Source organism: Callithrix jacchus, chromosome 6 (assembly GCF_049354715.1).
Source record: "Callithrix jacchus isolate 240 chromosome 6, calJac240_pri, whole genome shotgun sequence".
NCBI classification, from domain to species: domain Eukaryota; kingdom Metazoa; phylum Chordata; class Mammalia; order Primates; family Cebidae; genus Callithrix; species Callithrix jacchus.
The window spans coordinates 145,646,250-145,667,862 of record NC_133507.1 but is presented as its reverse complement, the minus strand read 5'-3'; the positions used below and the strand labels follow the sequence as shown (position 1 = coordinate 145,667,862).

The window sequence follows — 21,613 nt, the reverse complement described above, 5'->3', positions numbered from 1 at the left end:
TGGCAGGTTTACTTTGTGATTGTACGAATGAAGCCTGTAAGCATGAACTGGTGCTGTATGAAGCCTTGATCTCTGGGTGCCTTGGCCTTTGTCACCATATGTTTGGAGGTGGAAGGAAAAGTCCTTGAACAGAGTTAATGTAATGCTTAGCAGGAAGTTGGCCTCTTGTTTATTGCAATGGTTTTAGCTTCATCCTCTTTATCAGACTGTATCCATAAATATTCCAATTTAAGTAATATGAAATATAGTCAACACACTTCAATAACATATTGGTTGCTCATGTCTAAAGATCATCATTGGAAGCATCCACTGATTCTTTTAGATGAAGAAATTATGCCAAAATGGCATCTATCCTGTGATCTGCCCAGAAAACACTGTCTGGAGAGAAGAGTTCTTGGCAGGGTGGGGAGGAAGGCAGGCTTAGGGCATAACCTGAGCTAGACGTATTCAGGGAATGTGAGGATGACAGCTCACTGGGATGCAGGCTCTGGGTTGGAGAGTCATAAGCACTAATGTTGTGAGTGGAATCTGGATTTGAATTACATGGTGGGTTCTGAGCATAGGAGCACTGTGATGTGGGGGGCTCCTTGGGAGAGGTAGCAGGGGGTCAGCACACTGGAGGTGGAGTGGAGGGAGGCAAGAGTCTACTACTCCTGTGAGAACAGGCTGACTGCTGTGTGAAAGATGGGACCTAGACTGTGGTAGTCATGCTGAGGATGACAAATGAGGATGGCAAACGCGATATATAGGAATTATTGTTCACTTCTTCAAAAACAAACAGCGACATCATTAACACACCTAAAGGAATGAACAACAGCCAGGCATGGTGGTGCACATCTGTAGTCCCAGCTGCTTAGGGAGCTGAGGTGGGAGGATCACTTGAGCCCACAAGTTCGAGGCTGCAGTGAGCTGTGATCGCACCACTGCACTCCACCCTGGATGATGAAACCCTGTTTCAAAAAACAAAAAAATGAGTCTTTAAAATATTCTCAAATATCTGTACATATCTTTTAGTTTGAATTAGGATTTAAGTAAGTCTACACATTTTAATTGCTTGATAGACCTCTAACATCTCTTTAATCATAAGCTTGTCCTTCCTCTCTCTCTTTTACCCCTTGCAAATTATTTGTAGAAGAAAGTGAGTCATTTCTCTATGGAGTTTCTTGGAGTCTTGACTTTGCTGAATGGTGCTCAATATGTTCCTGTGTCCTCTGTATTTTCTGTCAATTGGTAGCTGGATCTAGAGGATTGATCCAATTGTGTTAGCCTGAAGGCTTGTTTCTGTCCAGTTCACATACAAAATAGCATTAATCTCACTGTGATGCTAGGTCATCTTATTTGTTTGGATGAATGAAGATCAACCACTAGTTTTCTTTTAATCATATATAATAGTGTGTATAAATCTTGTGTAGAGTTGGACAGGTTCTAACAAATATATATGCCTGTGGTAACCAATGCCCAGAGCCTTGCCGTTCCCCTGGAGAGTTTTCCCACTTCTGATTGCGTTCCATCCTCTTTTTACCCCAGAAGCAACCGCTATTCCGATTTTGCCTCTGGTCTCTGACCAGTTTTACTTTTTTTGTTGTTGTTATTGTGCATTTTCTGCATCAGTGATTTTAATAAAGAAAAACAGGCTTCTGAGGGGAGATAACCAAGCCCACTGGCCTGCAGTCCTATAAACAAAGCCCCGTGATGTTTAGCTGAGGGTGAGGATAGCCACTGTCGAGAGCACCTTGTGTTCCATATGGTTCAACTGCTCTCCATGTTAGGCGAAGATAGCCTTGCCTGTCTTTTTCCCTTTAGGAGGGATCTATCCACTGAGGCAAGGGCCAAACTCCATTTTTCACGAGATGGTTTTACTTTGAGCTCCATTTTCTTGTCAAGATCGTGTACCAGCCATGCCTGGTGAGACTTTGTTTACCGCAAGGTTTCCCACAGCCAGCCTGTTCACACACAACAGGGTGTTTTTCTTCCTGAAAGGAGACTGTGACTCTGGAGATGACATACAGCTGTGCAGGCTCCACCCTGTTCTTCTCTTGGGCAGTGATCCATGTCCCTTTCTTGGTTGAACTTTCATGTGCTGCTGAAGATCATCTTTCCATGTAAATGTTTTCTGGCATACTGCATGTGTCATTACTATTTCCTTCTCAGGAGTTTCTTTCAGGTTTCAGAAGCCACGTGGGCCCAGCCTGTGGCCACGCCCATGAGGGCTGCACAATATATGTCAAAGGGATAGGTGCTTTGACATATATACAGTGGGTGCTTCCTGATCCCCCTGGGCACACTTGAGCAGCGGGTCACTTGTGTGCTGGCCCTGGTAGATGTCCAGCTGCTGATGCTTCTTAAAGATCTTCTCACGGCCTTCAAGTCATATACCTGTTGTTTTTGTGCATTTTCATGTTTGTGTTGAAAATACTTCTTCAAGTTTATTTTGTGTTGAATTTTTGGTTATAGCCACCAGCAGCACAGCTTTTCTCCAGTGTGAATGAGGACATGGGGACTCAGGTGGTAGTCCCTGATGAAGTCTTTGTCACACCCTTCATTACCACAAACAAATGGTCTCCTGACTCGTGTAGGTGCTTGCATAGGTCTGGCTTGCAGGTCTTGTGGTAACTGGCACTGCATTGGGGAAGGAGCAGATGAACCTCCTGGGAAGTGCTATGGTCAGAGGGTGTGATGGTCCCCCTGGTCTCGAGGGTCAGGGAAGACACTGCCTCCAGGGCACCCTACCTATGCTTCCCACCACCCAGTTTTACTTGTTTTGACCTCAAAACTATGGAAACACATGGTATCAACATTTAGTCTTCATGTATTTTGGATTAAGGGTGTGAAGATTTATTTAGCACCTACTGTATGCCAGAATTTACATTGCCATTAAAAATATAAAAATGGGTCAGGTGCAGTGGCTCATGCCTGTAGTACCAGCACCTTGGGGTGCTGAGGTAGGAAGATCACTTGAGCCTGGGAAGTCGAGGCTACTATGAGCCATGATTGCACCACTGCACTCCAGCCTGGGCCACAGAGTGAGACCATGTCTTAAAAAAATAATAAATAAGGCCAGGTGTGGTGGCTCACACCCGTAATCCCAGCACTTTGGGAGGCCAAGGCAGGCATATCACTTGAGGTCAGGAGTTCGAGACCAGCCTGGCCAACATGATGAAACCTTGTCTCTAATAAAAATACAAAAATTAGCCAGGCATGGTGGTGTGTGCCTGTAATACCAGGTACTTGAGAGGCTGAGACAGGAGAATTGCCTGAACCTGGGAGGTGGAGGTTGCGGTGAGTTGAAGTCGTGCTACTGCATTCCCACCTGGGTGACAGAGTGAGACTCCGCCTCAGAAATAAATAAGAAATATAAAAATGATTGTCACAGAGTTGGAAGTAGGGAAAATAAGCTGGTCATGAGTAAACTACAGAGACAGCGCAGGGTGATCACCCGCGGAGTTCCCAGGCATCCTAGGGACACAGGAGATGGAGAGTCCTGGCACCCAGAGGCCATGAGAGTGCAGGAGCGGGAGCCGTAGTGCTCCCATTGTTTTTCTGTGGTCATAACCCAAATATTAAACTTTGGCTATTTTGGTCGTTTGTCATTTTCCTGCATGTGCACAGGATTTCCTCATCGCCCTGTGCATGTTCTAATGAAAGAGGGCCCCAGAGACATGGTGTGGGCTGATTTCCTCCTGGGGCAGAAGACAGAATTGCCATGCCGTGCTCCCTGGGTGCACAGCACCCCTCCCCATGCCACTCCTCTATGAGCCTCTTCCCACTCACAGCCACCACCTTTTTCTTGGCCCAGACAATCAACCACCAAGTGCACACAATTTGTTTTTACCAAGAAACATAGTTAACAGTTCTGTTTTCTTTCTATGTCATTATGTAATGAACATTTTCATATTATTAAAATGATTTGAAATCCTGACTCCTAGGTGCTGCATAACTTACCTTATACCATCATACTATATGTGACTCTATATAGTATGTATATGATGTGCATGTATGATATGCTATATAATGTGTATCTGTATGAAATATACACACATGTTATCTACTATATACCTATGTGTACATATATGTATATATTTGTCCAGTTTTTCCAGTTAATTTTATAAGGTCAGTTAGGAAATAGTGTTAAATTTAAAAAATTAAGTTCTCATTGAACACAAAAGATAAAATTACTGAAATGACTCTATTTTTTTCTTTTCGTTTTTCCACAGAACCATCCGGGTATGGCTGAAAAGAGACAGTGGTCAATACTGGCCCAGCATTTACCACACAATGGCCTGTAAGTAGCTGAACTGTCCCATTTGAGAGAAATGTCTCTAACGTTTTTGATCATTTAAATTTTAAAATGTAGGCTGGGCATGGTGGCTCACACCTGTAATCCCAGCACTTTGGGAGGCCAAGGTGGGTGGATCACCTGAGGTCAGGAGTTCAAGACCAGCCTGGCCAACATGCCGAAAGCCTGTCTCTACTAAAAATACAGAATTAGCTGGGTGTGGTGGTGGGTGCCTGTAATCCTGGCTACTTGGGAGGCTGAGGCAGGAGAATCACTTAAACCTGGAGGCAGAGGTTGCAGTGAGCTGAGGTCATGCCACTGCACTCCAGCCTGAGTGATAGAACGAGACTCCATTTCAAAAAAAAATAAAAATAACTAACTAAATAAATATATTTCAAAATGTCTGATAAAATATTGCTGTTAGTTTTCAACCTGAGTTTCTTAGTTGCCTAATACCTCCAACAGGCTGTAATAAACTACAGGAAAAGTCCTTTCCTTTTGCAAAGGAAGTTGAGTGTATGTATGGCTTAACTGAAGTCAACTTTAACAAAACTGACAAACAAAAATAGGAAAATGAACATGTTCTCCTTTTTTTTTTGTCTTAATTTGGCCAACTTATATTAATGTTAGTAGCAACTTTGTCCTGTGTAGTAGCTGATATCTGTACCCTTTAGGGCTTCATGACTGCCTTTGCCCAACCTTTCCACAAACTCTGGACATACTGAGAGATATGGTCCAAGGTACAACACATTCTAAATAGAGAATTTTCTCAGCAGTCAGGTATGTTCTATAAATAATTCTGGAAGATGGGTCAGACATGGTGGCTCATGCCTATAATCCCAGCACTTTGGGAGGCTGAGGCGGGCAGATCACAGGGTTGGGAGTTTGAGACCAGCTTGATCAACATGGCAAAACCCTGTCTCTACTAAAAATACAAAAATTAGCCAGGCATGGTGACACGTGGCTATAGTCCCAGCTACTTGGGAGGCTGAAGCAGGAGAATCGCTTGAACCCGGGAGGTGGAGGTTGCAGTGAGCTGAGATCATGCTGCTGCACTCCAGCCTGGGCAACAGAGCCAGATTCCATCTTAAAAAAAAAAAAAAAAAAAAAAATTCTGGAAGATGAAGCGTCTGCTTTGAGACTTTAAAGCCCCCCTGGGATGTAGTGACATAAGAAGACACATAAACTTTAGCCCTTCATGTGAATCTAAGCAGCATCACCATCCTTGTCTCCCACTTCTTTCCTTCAACCTTTCTGAAAAAGAAAGCCCTGCAGAGAATGCCTGGATGTCACCACAGTTCAGACGGCGAGTCAACTCCCGCCATGCCGAGTAGCCAGCGAGACAGAAGGCCTCGGTAGCGGCTAATTTCCTTTAGGCTTGGTTCTTAATGAGTGATTTTCCTCAGTTAAGGGTTTTAACACACAGAGGACCCCCTAAGAAAAAAAAAAGGCTTTAGTGCATGTTTGATAGTTTGTTACTGAAGACTGTTATAAAGTTTTCCAAAGAAGAGCACTTGACAGTGGTCGCAGATGCTGTTGATGCTGTTCACCACTTTCTTAAGAGGTATTCCAGGGCTGTGGAGTTTGTTATAAAGACAGCAGCCCGTTATTCAGCAAACTATATCTCATCAGCTTGATTCATTCTTTCGGGCAACTCTCTCCTCTGGTAGCACTTTCTCCTTTGCACATAAATTCCATTGTGCATGCAGCATTAAGATTCTGTAATAATTTTCACAAAAAGTTAGTTGTTTATTAGGGTTTTTAAAAAATTTTTCTGTCTTCTACCTATGCCTGGGCAGGCTGGCCAGCTTCTCTATCTTGGTAATCATTCAGTGAAATTGAGAGGTTGGGAACCCTGGTACGAAGATAACTATTATGAAAGAAATAGTAAAGCTTTACAATACATAGGACATTTGAAGACTTCTTGAACACCTGATCATAATTTATTATGCCAAGCAGAGGCATCTCTTCTGTGGCCTATGTCTGCATGTACTGTGGATGCATAGCCTTGGTTCTCACACTAAATTCTCACCTTGAGATATGAAGTGACTGATGTCTTAGTGAAGATGCTTGTGGAGCCTGTCTGATAAATTTACTTTGGGAATTTTGGCAGCAGGGCAGAGGTGGGTGGGACATCCTGGGCCTCTGAGCCCAGCTGTTACCCAACTCATCCCAGTCTCCCAAAAAGACTTCTGTTAGCCTAATTCTTTGCTTTCCAGTGACCCAGAGATAGATCTGCTAGATGGAAAGAGCAATAGTGAATGCATGTCAGTGCTGGGAAATGTTTTGCCATCATTGTGGAAAATTTTGTTAATACTATGGCTCTTATGCTTCCCACCCTTCCTTTCCTCCATCATTAGTATTTTGGTCATAGCATAATCTCCCCAAGTCCTTAACCTCGAAGTTCATGCTCATTGGAATAGAGACAGAGACTGAGATGGATTTTGCCCTGTACTTATTTCAGTTACTCCTTGGCTTGCATTTCCCCCAAATATTTAGTACAACTTTGTAGTTAATTTCCCTCACAGGGCACCAAAACCTTAGCAGTAGAAATGTGCGTCCTCTCTTGGCTGTTAGCTCTTGGGCAAGTGGCAGTGGATCTCTGTGTCCCCAGCCCTTTCTAACTTGGCTTAACTGTCACCTCCTCAAGGAGCTTCTAGCTCAGGAAGGAGGAACTTGAAAGAACCAACACAGCTTCTCCACAGTGGATAGTCAACACCTGCATGTTTGTATCTACACATGTTCAGTGTGTTACTTCTAGATGCTTCTTTATTGCTACTATTTGGACCTGTATCTACTGATAAAACTGCAGATACACCACAAGAAGAAAACAGAGGGAATGAATTATGAGAAATAACTGCTTGTCTGTTTTAGAATGACTTTTTATGTCAAAATTAAGTTCAGAATACAAAGAGAAGAATGCCATTTTGGTTCTAAAAGCTATCTGCAGGATGTCTTAGTGGTTATCCACTAATTTAAACATTTTCTTGTGACTTGACAAGAGTGATTAATAAGCCAAGCCTTAGTATATTGCCATATGCAGTCCAGTTTTGTTCTATAACATTACCTCAGATAAAAAAATAACTTTCAGAATCTGTTTAGCTGAAGAAAAATGGTAACTCTTGGCTTCTGTCTCTACTGTGTACTTCATGCCTTTTTTTTGTAATATAATTTTATGAAACCATCATAACAGCTATGCAAGGCAGATAATGTTCTTACCATTTTGTGAACAAGCAAGCTGAGGTCAGAAGGGTTAAGTTGATTGCTTGTCATTGGAATTCCAATCCATGCTCGTCGATGACTCCAAACCTATGCTTTCCACCACAGTGATGGGGTAGGTCTTCAAACTTTTTATGCAAAGGGCCAGACAATAAACATTTGGACTGTGTGGGCCAATCTCTATGGCAGTTACTCAAGTCTCCCTTCCTAGCATGCAAGCAGTCATAAGCAAGACATAAATATGGCATGTGAGCAATCCTAAGTTACACATAAATGTAGCATGCAAGCAATCATAAATGAAAGGTTCTGACTATGTTCCAAAGGGGGGAAAATATTAACAAAATATGCAGCTGGATTTAGTGTGATCCACAGTTTTAAACATTTGATTTTGGACTGCAGTGATGCCTTTTTAAAAGTGCACTGATGTGGCTGGGCATAGTCACTCGTGCCTGTAATCCCAGCACTCTGGGAAACCAAGGTGGGCTGATCACTTGAGGTCAGAGTTCAAGACTGGCCTGGCCAACATCGTGATACCCTGTCTCTATTAAAAATACAAGAATTAACCAGGTGCCTATAATCTCAGCTGCTTGGAAGGCTGAGGCAGAACAATCACTTGAACCCAGGAGGCAGAGGTTGCAGTGAGCTAAGATCGCGTCACTGCACTCCAGCCTGGCTGACAAAGCGAGACACCATCTCAAAAAAAAAAAAAAAAAAGTTAACTGATTTGAAAGATGACTTCTGTTTTACTTTATATCCAACCCCTCTCCTTCTACATTACATTTATAGTGCTTATCTCAATTAGAAACCCTCTTTCTAGAGAGAGAGCTCGCATATCACTGTATCATAACAAACAAAGGAAGCCTTTTTTTTTCTTTTTTCAAGTGTAAAAATTGTCTAGCTTGATAAATTTACCTAGCACTTTGTAATTTTTACACAAAAGAGGGATTTTATATATTTATGTCATTTGTTATAGGGTTGGGCGTTAAAAACCTTGAAAAAAACTTAAAACTAATGCATTTAGTATCAGCTGAAAAGCAAGCAAAATGATGGCAATGAATCTCTGAACTCATCAAAGCATGATTTGATTTGTCAAAGATAAGCATATGCATGGTTACTAAAGAGCATTTTGATTGTATACAGATATATAATATATATCTTTGGGGTCATAATTCTTAAACATGATCACTCTTCTAATCTTAAACATCAATATGGTGGATAAAGGTATACAGTCTCATAGTCAATTCTAATTGTTTTGTACACAATTCCAGTACCTACCTTTCAGAGCCAACTACATAGTTCTTGGATGCAACTGTAAGAGTCTCTATGGTCTGCCTATGGGGTTAACTATGTTTTACTTTGGGGTAAATTCCAGTATTATAGTTTACTTTTTTCCTTTGGCAAGGATATCAGCCTACTAGAGAGAGAGAGAAAACTTTAAACTATATTCAAATGGTGACTTCATTTAGAAGACATTTTTTTTCTTTTACCTTTGTTTTTTGAGATGGGAGTCTTGCTGTGTTGCCCAGGCTGGTCTCAACTCCTGGCTTCAAGCAGTCCTCCTGCCTCAGCCTCCCAAAGTGCTGAGATTACAGGCATAAACCACCGCATCCAGACACCTTTTGCAAGAAGTTTTATTCCAAAGTAAATTCAAATTTGTTTTGTTTTGTTTTTCGCTGGCATACGTTTTCTTGTTTCAGTTCTTCCATTGCTAACTAAAATTCCTTAGTTAGGCTGAAACAAACCCAAACATTTTTTTCCAAATGTTCCAATTTATAAATCACTTTAATTCTAATTTTTGGTAAAAGAAAACAATTTAAAGTTTCTCCTTTCTGAAACTCATTCTTTAGCCTGTGATTTCTGAAAGAGGGTAGGTAGAACATGGAAGGAGTGTTTACATGAGGAGAGGCAGCTGTTCTCCCAGTCACATAAGACTGCTATGGACAAGAAAATCTGTCTGTATTTCACAACTCCATTTACTACAAACATGGTTTGTGTGTATCATTGCAAAAGGGAGCATTTTTTTGACCATTGGGGGGAGAAAGTAATCCCAAGGTGGCTTTCCCCGCTTGCTCACATATGCCATAGAATGGGAATTTTGATGCTGGGAACCCATCTTTGCACAGATTCTAGCTACTCTTTGACATTTGATGGGAAGGTTGGCAGGGGTGGGATGACCTCCTGAGCATTTGGGCAGCAGATCACGTACTGTAAGTGCTTGTCCCCAAGGCTTGCCAAGCTACAGGTAGGCCTTTCAGTCAGATGAAACTTCATGCTGGCTTGCTTCACCCCACATTATTGAAATAACTGAGAAGACTTGTGAAATTAAGATTTTAAACTAAGACAAGAGAGAACTTTAATAACATTTTCTATTTACGTACTTTTTATATAACATTTTAACCCTCTTTCTGTGAACCTAAATTGTATCGTTCTTAGTCATAATGTACTTTGAAGAATGACTTAAAGTGCTTAGTTTTGCTTGTAATATGGTCTTTGTGTTTCTGGCAGCTCCTTGCTCTGCTATGGCTTACCATCATGACAGCAGACAGATATTTGTGGGCCAGGATAATGGAGCCGTAATGGTAGGTAACTTTTAGAACGCATTTATTATATATATATTTGTTGTTGTAAGACAATATGTTTATTTAAATATTTCCCACAACAGGCATGGTACCATGTTTCTCACATTTTTAGCATTTGGTGAATGTTGACTGAGGTCTGTATTGTGCAGTGCTACCCAAAGTTTGAGGAGAGTGAAGACTGAAAAGACCATTTGTCTTTATGATCAGGAGATCTTTTTTTTTTTTTAGACGGAGTTTCGCTCTTGTTACCCAGGCTGGAGTGCAATGGCACGATCTCGGCTCACCGCAACCTCTGCCTCCTGGGTTCAGGCAATTCTCCTGCCTCAGCCTCTTGAGTAGCTGGGATTACAGGCACGTGCCACCATGCCCAGCTAATTTTTTGTATTTTTAGTAGAGACGGGGTTTCACCATGTTGACCAGGATGGTCTCGATCTGTTGACCTCGTGATCCACCCGCTTCGGCCTTCCAAAGTGCTGGGATTACAGGCTTGAGCCACTGCACCCAGCCTGATCAGGAGATCTTTGGCCATTGATTATGTATTGTGATTTTCCAGCCTTTCTGTTTTTTTTTTTTTAATTGCATTTTAGGTTTTGGGGTACATGTGCAGAACATGCAAGATAGTTGCGTAGGTACACACATGGCAGTGTGTTTTGCTGCCTTCCTCCCCTTCACCCACATTTGGCATTTCTCCCCAGGCTATTCCTCCCCAGCTCCCCGCCCTCACTGTCCCTCCCCTATTACCCCCAATAGACCCCAGTGTGTAGTGCTCCCTTCCCTGTGTCCATGTGTTCTCATTGTTCATCACCCGCCTGTGAGTGAGAATATGCGGTATTTCATTTTCTGTTCTTGTGTCAGTTTGCTGAGAATGATGTTCTCCAGATTCATCCATGTCCCTACAAAAGACACGAACTCATCATTTTTGATTGCTACATAATATTCCACAGTGTATATGTGCCACATTTTCCCAGTCCAGTCTATCATCGATGGGTATTTGGGTTGGTTCCAGGTCTTTGCTATTGTAAACAGTGCTGCAGTGAACATTTATGTGCATGTGTCCTTATGGTATATTCTTTTTTTTTTTTTTTTTTTTTTTTTTGAGTCAGAGTTTCACTCTTGTTACCCAGGCTGGAGTGCAATGGCGCGATCTTGGCTCACCTCAACCTCCGCCTCCTGGGTTCAGGCAATTCTCCTGCCTCAGCCTCCTGAGAAGCTGGGTGGCATGCGCCACCATGCCCAGCTAATTTTTTGTATCTTTAGTAGAGACAGGGTTTCACCATGTTGACCAGGGTGGTCTCGATCTCTTGACCTCGTGATCCACCCGCCTCGGCCTCCCAAAGTGCTGGGATTACAGGCTTGAGCCACCGCGCCTGGCCAGTATATTCTTTATATTGACCTCTTGTGTATCATGTTGACTAGTTAACTTTGGATTAATAATGGATGCTTGATTGTTTGGCATGAAAAATGTTTAATTTAGGCCAGGCACGGTGGCTTACATCTGTTATCTCAGCATGTTGGGAGGCTGAGGCGGGCAGATCACTTGAGCCTAGGAGTTTGAGACCAGCCTGGGCAACATGGTGAGATGTTGTCTCTACAAAAAAATCAAATCAAAAAAATTAGTTGGTGGTGGTGCATACCTGTGGTCCCAGCCACTGAGGTGGGAGGATTGCTTGAGCCCAGGAGGTCAAGGCTGCAGCCAGCCGAGATTGCACCACTGTACTTCATCCTGGGCAACAGAAGGAAACCATGTTTAAAAAAGAAAAAGAAAAAAGGAAAAGTTTAATTCAGTATAGACATTAGGTCACAAATTGATTAAACTATTAATGAATTTTGAACTAGTTCCATGGAGCTCAGAATGCTGTCATAATTGATGGCTGGATGCTGTGGCTGACCCATGGATCATAGCCTTCATAGAGTGATTATGTCACCTACAGCAGCCCCATCCCTCAGCTGTGATCGTGGAGAGCCTCTGCCACTGTGTGTGTGTGTGTGTGTATGTGTGTGTGTGTATGTGTGTGTGGCCATTCAGACAGCAACTCACAGAATTCTTTAAGGCAATATTTCCCAAACTGTCTTTGGCAAAGGACCTGGTATTTAAATTTCTAGTCTATTAGAGACTGGCATTTTTGTGGGTCAAATTGTATGCATATCTTTATTTTTTCTTAATTGAAATATAACATATAACAATTATATTTTTCATTTAAAGTATATAATTCAATGGTTTCGTAGTGTATTCATAAGATTGTACAACCATTGCCATTCTCTTATTCCAGAATATTTTCATCACTCCTCCCTGCAAAAAAAATCCCATGCCCATTAGGAGTCATTCTCCATTGCTCCTTCCCCAGCTCCTGGAAATCACTAATTTACTGAATCCAGGGATTTGCCTACTTTAGATACTTTATATTAAATAGACTTATACAATATATGTGGCCTTTTATGTCTGTCTTTCACTTAGCCTAATGTTTTCAAGGTTCATGCTTATTTGAATTAATGAATTCATTCTTTCTGCAGTGGAATAGTATTCCATACTGCACTTGGTTTATCCATTTATTAGTTGATAGACATTTGGGTTGTTTTCACTTTTTGTCTATCATGAATAAAGTTGCTATGAAAATTCATATATATGTTTTTGTATGAACATATTTTTTTCAATTGTGTATATATACCTAAGAGATGGATTGCTGGGTCATGCAGTAACTATGTTGACCTTTTAAGCAACTACCAAACTGTTTTCCCTAGTGGCTGCCCCATTTACATTCCCACCAGCAGCAAACAAGGGTTCCGGTTTCTCCACAGCCTTGCCGACACTTGTTATTTTCTGCTTGCTTTGTTTTGCTTGGTTTATGTTATGGTCATCCTAGTGGGTGTGAAGTGGTACCAGATTGTGGTTTTGATTTGCATTTTCCTAATGACTAGCGATGTTGAGGATCTTCTTAGGTGCTCATCGGTCATTTGTGTATCTTCTTTGGAGAAATATCTATTTAAGTCCTTTGCCCACTTTTAACAGAGTATTTTTTAATTGTTGAGTTGTAGGAGTTTTTTCTGTATATTAGATACTAGACTCCTATCAGATATATGATTTGCAAATATATTCTATTCTAAAAGTTGCCTTTTTACCTTTAAGTTTAGTGAAGTCCAATTTATCTCTCTCTCTCTCTTTTTTTTTTGGTTACTTGTGCTTTAGATATCATATCTAAGAAACCATTGCCTAATCCAAGGTCATTTATACCTATGAAGATATGAAGATAAGTAGATTTACACCTATATTTACATCTGAGAGTTTTATAGTTTAGCTTTACATTTAAATCTTTGATTCACTGTAAGTTAATTCTTATATGTGGTATCAGGGAGGGGTTTCACATTCTTTTGTATGTGGACATCCAGTTATCCCATCTACAATTGTTGAAAAGATTATTTTTTTTCCATTTAATTTTCTTGGCACCTTTCTAACAGAGCCAGCCAGGCAGTGAGCCAGGGAAGCGTTTCCAGAAATGCATGTCCAGAAGACCCCAAGTGGGAAGGATCTCTGTGGCTTGATGGTGCTGGGCGATACGGAGGCACCCTAGGACAATTGGAGGAGTGGGCAGAGGCCAGGTCATGCACGGTCTTATAGGTCTGGGATAAATAAAAAAATAAAGCTTTAACTTTGATTGTAATTGCAGTGAGAAGCTGTTAAAGTGTTTTCAGCAGATAAATAGCATGATAGAATTTACATTTTTCAAAGATCCCTCCACCTGCTGGGTGGAGAACAGATTGAACGGCAGCCAGAGTGGTGGTGGGGGAATTGGGCTGTTATAGCAGTCTAGGTTTGGTGGCCATGAAGAAGGCGACAAGTGGATGGACTTGAGATGGTCTTGGAGACATCTGTGATAAGTTGGCTGTGTAGAAGAGAGGAAGAGAAGTCGGGTGCTAGCTAGGTTTTTGGCTTGAGAGCTGGGTAGGAAGCAGTATCATTTGCTGAGAAGGGCAAGGCTGGGCAGGGGAGGCAGTTGGAGGGAGAGGGAACAGTGAGAGCCAGCCATAGTTTGAGATACCAGTGAGTTTCTGAACAGCCACTTGAGGTTGGCACAAGATAAACACAACTGGAGCCCCAGAGAGGTCTGGGCCGAGGGCATCATCATCAGGTCATTTTTCAAGCCACAAGAATGACAGTGAGTAGCTGGGGAGGGAATGAAAGAAGCCAGGGCCCAGACTGAGGCCTAAACAATGACATTGTGTTACAGTGGGGTCGAAGGGGAGGTAGACAGGGAGGAGGGGGAATGATGATCCTTGAGTATGATTTTAAGGGGCCCAGACCACATCATGTAAGCTGAATTTCCTGACCTTGCATGATCATACTAATCATTGAGGGAACTTGCTGAAAATACAGATTCCCTGGCTCTACACCAGACCCAGAGCTTCCGAATCACTAGGGAGGGGCCTGGGAATCTGTATAAGTAGCAAGTCCTCTAGGTGAACCCTAGGACCAAATGCTTTAGGGAAACTACACAGTTTCCCTAAAACCATTGAGGAGCAGGAGCAGGTTTCTAGTTTTTGTCAGCTCAGTGTGACAAATGTGTAGCAGGCTTTGAGGGGACAAGGCTGAAAGTACGGGTACTAGTTTCATTGTTTTTCTTAGTGAAAGAAGACGCCTTGGACCAGGTATGGTGGCTCGTGGCATTTATTTCAGCACTTTGGGGGGCTAAGGCAGCAGGATTGAGCCCAGGAGTTGGAGATCATCCTGGGCAATATAATGAGATCTCATCTCTACAAAAACTTACACAATTAGCTTTGTGTGGTGGCATACCCATATAGCCCCAGCTACTCAGGAGGCTGAAGTGGGAGGATCACTTGAGCCTGGGAAGTGGAGGTTGCAGTGAGCAGAGATTACACCACTGCACTCCAGCCTGGATGGCAGAACAAGACTCTGTCTCAAAAGAAGGGAAAAGAAAGCCTTGATTTAAGGGCTAGGAAGAAAAAGCCGGTGGAAGGGACAGGCTCCCTGCCTGCGCAGTTCTCACAGCAGCAGGCCACAGCTGATGGTGCCGGTAATGCATGCCATGGTAGTGAATGCCAAAGCTCTCTGTTTTCCCCTTCTCCTGACAATTTTTTTTTTTTGAAATAGAGTTTTGCTCTTGTTACCCAGGCTGGAGTGCAATGGCGCGATCTTGGCTCACTGCAACCTCCGCCTCCTGGGTTCAGGCAATTCTCCTGCCTCAGCCTCCTGAGTAGCTGGGATTACAGGCACGCACCACCATGCCCAGCTAATTTTTTGTATTTTTAGTAGAGACGGGGTTTCACCATGTTGACCGGGGTGGTCTTGATCTCTTGACCTCGTGATCCACCCGCCTCGGCCTCCCAAAGTGCTGGGATTACAGGCTTGAGCCACCGCGCCTGGCCTCTCCTGACAATTTTATAGGAATATCATGACGATGTGCAGGCACATACATAACGAGAAGCCACTAAGTACAAGCTTCACATAGTGCAGTGGTGCAATATTGGTGCATTTATCTCCCTACAGACCCGTCTGGTGGCCTTTGGTTCAAGGGGAGACTCTCATTATAGGATGGCACATAAAAACTGTTAGAGTTGTTCAATGGAAAGGGGCAATGCAAATCCAGTTTAGCATTAGTTAGCAGTTGATCAATTGCTCTTCCACTGAATACAGTTTAATATGTAACAGTGCTGATACCTATTTCTACTTTGCAAAAACAAGATGAAGAACAAGAAAGCTGTATTCTTTTGTGTGCTTATTTTTCCCTCACTCTGGTCTGTCAGCAATTTATAATATCAATGTCAATTCAGCATTGATCAATAATAGTATTCTTGGCTGGGTGCAGTGGCTCATGCCTGTAATCCCAGCACTTTGGGAGGCCGAGGTGGGTGGATCACTTGAGGCCAGGAGTTAGAGACCAGCCTGGCCAACATGGTGAAATGCTGTCTGTACTAAGAATGCAAAAATATTAGCTGGGCATGGTGGCATGCACCTTTATACCCAGTTACTCAGGACGCTGAAGCACAAGAATCACTTGAATTCGGGAGGTGGAGATTGCACCACTGCACTCCAGCCTGGGTAACAGAGCGAGACTCTGTCTCAAAATAATAATATGAATTAGTGATTTTTCTTTAAAGTTTTATCTTCACAATTTTATGTTGAGGTTATTTTTTTTTCAATAAAAATTATGTACTTTAAATTTCTTTTCCAAGTTATAAAGTATTACATCTATAGAAAATTTGAGGCCAGGTGGCTCACGCCTGTAATCCCAGCACTTTAAAAGGCCAAGGTGGATGGATCATCTGAGATTGGAAGTTTGAGACGAGCTTGGCCAACATGGTGAAACCCCATCTCAACTAAAAATAAAAAAATTAGCTGGGAGTGGTGGTGCATGCCTGTAATCTCAACTACTTGGAAGGCTGAGGCAGGAGAATCACTAGAACCCGGAGGTGGAGGTTACAGTGAACCAAGATGATGCCACTGCGCTCCAGCCTGGGCAACAAGAGCGAAACTCCATCTCAAAATAAGTTAAATAAATAAATAAATAAATAATACAAGAAAATTTTGAAAATACGGGAGTATAAAAATAAGATGAAAACTGCCCACAATCTCTAAATTTCTTGGTTGTTGTTTGTATATTAAATAGGTGTACTTTCTCCCACTAAATTGCTGAGCTACCCAGTGCCCTGTTTTTACTGTAGCTGAGAGCTCTTTAGTGAGGGATCTTTGCAGTTTTGCTTCAATATGCAGTGTCTTGAGGGATTTTTCATGTAATGAAGAGAACAAAATTGTGTAGTAGGAGGGGGAAGGAATGCAGAGTGCTGATTTGGGGAGGAAGAAGTGGATAGAAAAGGCACGCTGATCAGCAGCACTTACTTCATTCAGTTTGGTCTGTTCTCCCAAAGCAATGATGGCCTGAGGACAGGTCTGATGAAAGAAGCAATTCATATCCTTCCTGAAGAACTCATCTTAAGTCCCAGGTCTTGCAATAATCTTTTTTGGATTTTACTTCATTTTTGAAAGTTAAGTTTCAGTTGTTTTGTAAAACCATAACTCTTTTAATTTTTTATTTTGTTCATTTACTTTTAGGAATTTCACGTTTCTGAAGATTTTAATAAAATGAACTTTATCAAGACCTACCCAGGTAATTATAATGCACATTATCTTGGGTACACATACATGCAGACCTACGCAAAACTAGAACATCATCTCTTATGATGAAAATTATAACTTTTTAGTTTTGTTACCCCCACTGTGTGAAAGACTGTTGTTGTCTTTTGCTGATATTTCAGCTTTTGCTTGCTCATTAACATTTAAAATTTTGTATATTGGGTACATGTATCAGATTTAATGTGTACTGCTTCCATTTTTTGATAACACAAACTACTCTTCATATGTTTGTGTGTATATATATAACTGTGAGTGTGTATACAATTTTTTATATGTGTATACACGTGTGTGTGTGTATATTCTTGAGTAAGTGTATACTCGGGTGTGTGTGTGTGTGTGTGTGCTCGACTGTTATTCTGACTCTAATCCTATAATCCATTGTTTTTGTTTTGTTTAAATACAAATGAGGTCTCACTATGTTGCCCAGGCTGCTCTTGAACTCCTGAGTTTAAGTGATCCTCCCACCTCAGCCTCCCAAAATGCTAGCATTCAGGTGTGAGCCACCACACCTGGCCAAATTCTGTAATTCTGATTACTTCTATTTAAGACAAGTCCCTAGGTGCTCAGTGAGGATTTTTTTTTTTTTAAAGATGAATTCCTACAAAGTGGAATAATTGGGTCAGACCTTAAAAAGTTTTTTAAATGCCCTGGATTTATTTTGCAAACTGCTTCACAGCAATAGTGTAAGTTTTTACAGTCCCGGGAATAGTGGCTGAGAATACCTGTTCATGAAGTCTTCACAGACTTGCTGCCTTATCATTTTTTCTTCCTGTTTAATAGTCTAGAACGTTCCCAATTTGAAAATTATTTAAGCTTTATTTAACATTGGCCATTTGTCATCTTTTCTGAATGTCTGTCTATGCTTTCAGGCATATTCCAGGGAGTCGGAGTGTTTTCTAATGGAATTGGAAGCACTTTTCACTACAAGGCTATCAATAATTTGTGACAGCTGCGACATATACCTATTTTTCAGTTTTTGCTTTACGTAAAATTGGCTAGATGAATAATAGATTTCAGGTTTTAAAACTTAACAAAAGCAAGATCCTAATGACAACTTCAGGTTGAAGTTGTAAAACTAAAGCACTTTGATTAAGTATTGGATTCCTATCAGACCAATTAGCTGATTCCCAGAAACTTCACTGGAAGACATACATTTAGTCTCATTTTATTCACTCTGTACTCTTAAAATTTTATATATCGTGCTCGCGGATTAAAGTAAAAATTAGAGTCTAGATACTTTATATATGCGTTGTTCATCTTGGTGAAATGTGGTCTAATAATAGGATACTTTAAAAGGCCAAATTGCTTTTCCCTACATACTGTTTCACCTGTTCCAAATTTAAAATAGGAGAAAAGTGTCCTGATGCAGTGGCCACGCTTGTAGTCTCAGCACTTTGGGAGACCAAGGTGGATGGATCACTTGAGGTCAGGAGTTCAAGGCCAGCCTGGCTAACATGGTGAAACCCTGTCTCTACTAAAAATAACAAAAATTAGCCGTGCATGGTGGCACACACCTGTAGTCCCAGCTACTCAGAAGGCTGAGGCAGGAGAATCGCTTGAACCCATGAGGCAGAGATCGCAGTGAGCCAAGTTCACACCACTGCACTCCCACCTGGGTGACAGAGTGAGACTCCATCTAAAAAATAAAGAAATAAATAAAATAGAAGAAAAGTGATGCAACAATGACTATACATTTGCACTTGGAGTATGTTGGTCAGGGAAACTGTTTTGTAACATTGAACAATGACACTTTCCAGTCTTGCGTTGTTGAATGATGCACTAGCATTACGGTGTTGTTATAATACCAGAAACAGCTTTGAATTATCAACTATCATGTGTAGGTTTATCTTTAAAATAATCAAGAATCTGTAAGTTCCTTTATGAAGTATATACCTACGAGTTTGGAGACCTTTACTTAAATGCCTGGTCGATGTTTTTGTCAAAAGGCAAATTCCTTTATAAATTATTTCATCTAGCCTGGTGCGTTAGCTCACACCTGTAATCCCAGCACTTTGAGAAGACAAGGTGGGAGGATCCCTTGAAGCCAGGAGTTTGAGACCAGCCTGGGCAACTTAGAGCCCACTTCTTTAAAAAATTAGCCAGCCATGGTGGCACACACTGTAGTCTCAGCTACTTGGGAGGCTGAGGTAGGAGGGTCACTTGAGCCCAGGAATTAGAGATTACAGTGAGCCATCATAACCCCACCGTACCCTAGCTTGGGTAACAGATCGAGACCCTGTCTCTTTAAAAAAAAAAAATCATAACATGTCTCTCTGTGAGTGTACTTTTTCATCTGTCATTAAGTTCTTGATCAAATTATTTTGCATTCACATCTCATGTTATTTTTATCTGTATTTTGGTTGTCAATCTTTTTTTTTTTTTTTGAGGCAGAGTCTTGCACTGTTGCCCACGCTGGGGTGCACTGGAGCGAACTCAGCTCACTGCAGCCTCTGCCTCCCAGGTTCAGTCGATTCTCCTGCCTCAGCCTCCCTGCTAGCTGGGATTACAGGCTCGAGCCACCATGCCCAGCTAGTTTTTTTTTTTGTATTTTTAGTAGAGACAGTGTTTCACCATGTTGGCCAGGCTTGCCTCAAGTGAACCGCCTGCCTTGGCCTCCCAGAATGCTAAGGTTATAGGCATGAGCCACCATGCCCCACTGGTTGTCAAAGTTCTTTATGGGATATCAGGCAGCATAGCTTTCTTTTGCAGTGGTTCCTGGACCTTTATATTTCATTGACTAATTTTAGAAAATATTTGGAGGACTAATATAGGGATTGCTATATTCTTTATTTTGCCAGGTGAGAGTTTAAAAACTGAAAATGAAGCAAAATAAGCATGACCATATCTCACCATACTTTCATAAAAGAAAGGATACCTAGCCAGGTGCAGTGGCTCATGCCTGTAATCCCAGCACTTTGGGAGGCCAAGGTGGGCAGATCACGAGGTCAGGAGTTCAAGACCAGCCTGACCAACATGATGAAACCCCATCTCTACTAAAAATACAAAAATTAGCTGAGTGTGGTGGCACAAGCCTGTAATCCCAGTTACTCAGGAGGCTGAGGCAGGAGAATTGTTTGAACCCTGGAAGCGGAGGTTGCAGTGAGCCAAGATAGTGCCACTGCACTCCAGCCTGGGCGACAGAGCTAGAATCTGTCTTAAAAAAAGGGGGGGCGGGGGGAAAGGATACCTGGAAAAAACAACAACAACAACAGCAGCAGCAGAAAGGATATGATCTTAGAAATAGGATGGCTCTTCCCGGGAAAAAATAGTTGACTATTCACTACAAAATCTTTACCACAAACTAGTTTAAACCTTATGACTCTTTGGCCTGAGTTTAACTACAGGTTTAGTAAAAAAAGCATTTTGAGTCAGACAGCCCAAATTAATCTATCCCTTATTAGACTTTCAGCATATACTAATATTTAATATTTGCTTCTGAGTTTTCTTATCTGAAAATGGGTATAATAATACACACCCTGTAAGTATTTATGCAAATTAAATATCATTAAAGCAGAAAAAGCATTAGGCTCCACGTCAGACACTGAGCTAGATCTTGCGAGACATAGTTGACTCAAATTCAGTATGTTTTTCAGTTTTAAATTTTTATTTTTTAAGTAGAGATAGGGTCTTGCTGCCTTACCCAGGCTGGAGTGCAGTGGTGCAATTATAGCTCAATGTAACCTTCAACTCCTGGGCTCAAGAAATCCTCCCCACTCAGCCTGCTGAGTAGCTAGGACTACAGGCAAGTGCCACCATGCCCAGCTGATTTTTTAAAATTTTTTTGTGGAGATGGGATCTTGCTTTGTTGCCCAGGCTGGTCTCCAACTCCTGGCCTCAAACAGTCCTCCTGCCTCGGCTTCCCAAAGTGCTGGGTTTATAGGTGGGAGCCACTTGGCCCAGCTGAATTTAAGATTAATAGATGTCATAGCATCCTTTAAGTTTCAGAATCCTTCATGAGTATTTAGTTGTTCAATGTAACCTTTTAGCAGTGGGTGAATCTGACCTTCACGGAGACTTTTGGGGAGAGTCCTTCCGTTCTTCCTAAGCAGTCTGTACAGCTGAAGGCAGTGTCAGCAGTTTCTCTGTCTGGCCTTTGACTTCATTCATTAAACGTCTACTGCATGCAAAGTCTACCAGATGAAGTAGAAGGCAGGTTACGCTGCCCTGGTGTGGCTTATAATTGACCTGGAAATATTTCCAGAGTTGGGTAATAGAATACCTTCCTCATTCTCAGCTGTTATTTTGGAACGGAGAACTTTACAAATGCTTTGTCTTTATGAATAATAAAAGGTTAACACTGATAAAAAGTATTCCAGAAACAAAACACAAAACATCATTTTTTAATTTTAGAAAACTGCAGTTGCTCTTATTTAGAACGCCATTGTTTTCCAAGGG

At 41.7% G+C, this 21,613-nt stretch overlaps 1 protein-coding gene across 1 annotated transcript in view; it reads left to right on the top strand.

Moving 5' to 3' along the window:
* Positions 1–21,613, top strand: part of WDFY1 (WD repeat and FYVE domain containing 1) — a 68,742-nt gene that overhangs the window by 20,227 nt on the left and 26,902 nt on the right. Inside the window, exons 2-4 of the mRNA XM_002749836.6 lie at positions 4,215–4,282; positions 10,001–10,074; positions 17,138–17,192. Coding sequence (XP_002749882.1) covers positions 4,215–4,282; positions 10,001–10,074; positions 17,138–17,192 — 197 coding nt within the window. The remainder of the gene's footprint in view (positions 1–4,214; positions 4,283–10,000; positions 10,075–17,137; positions 17,193–21,613) is intronic.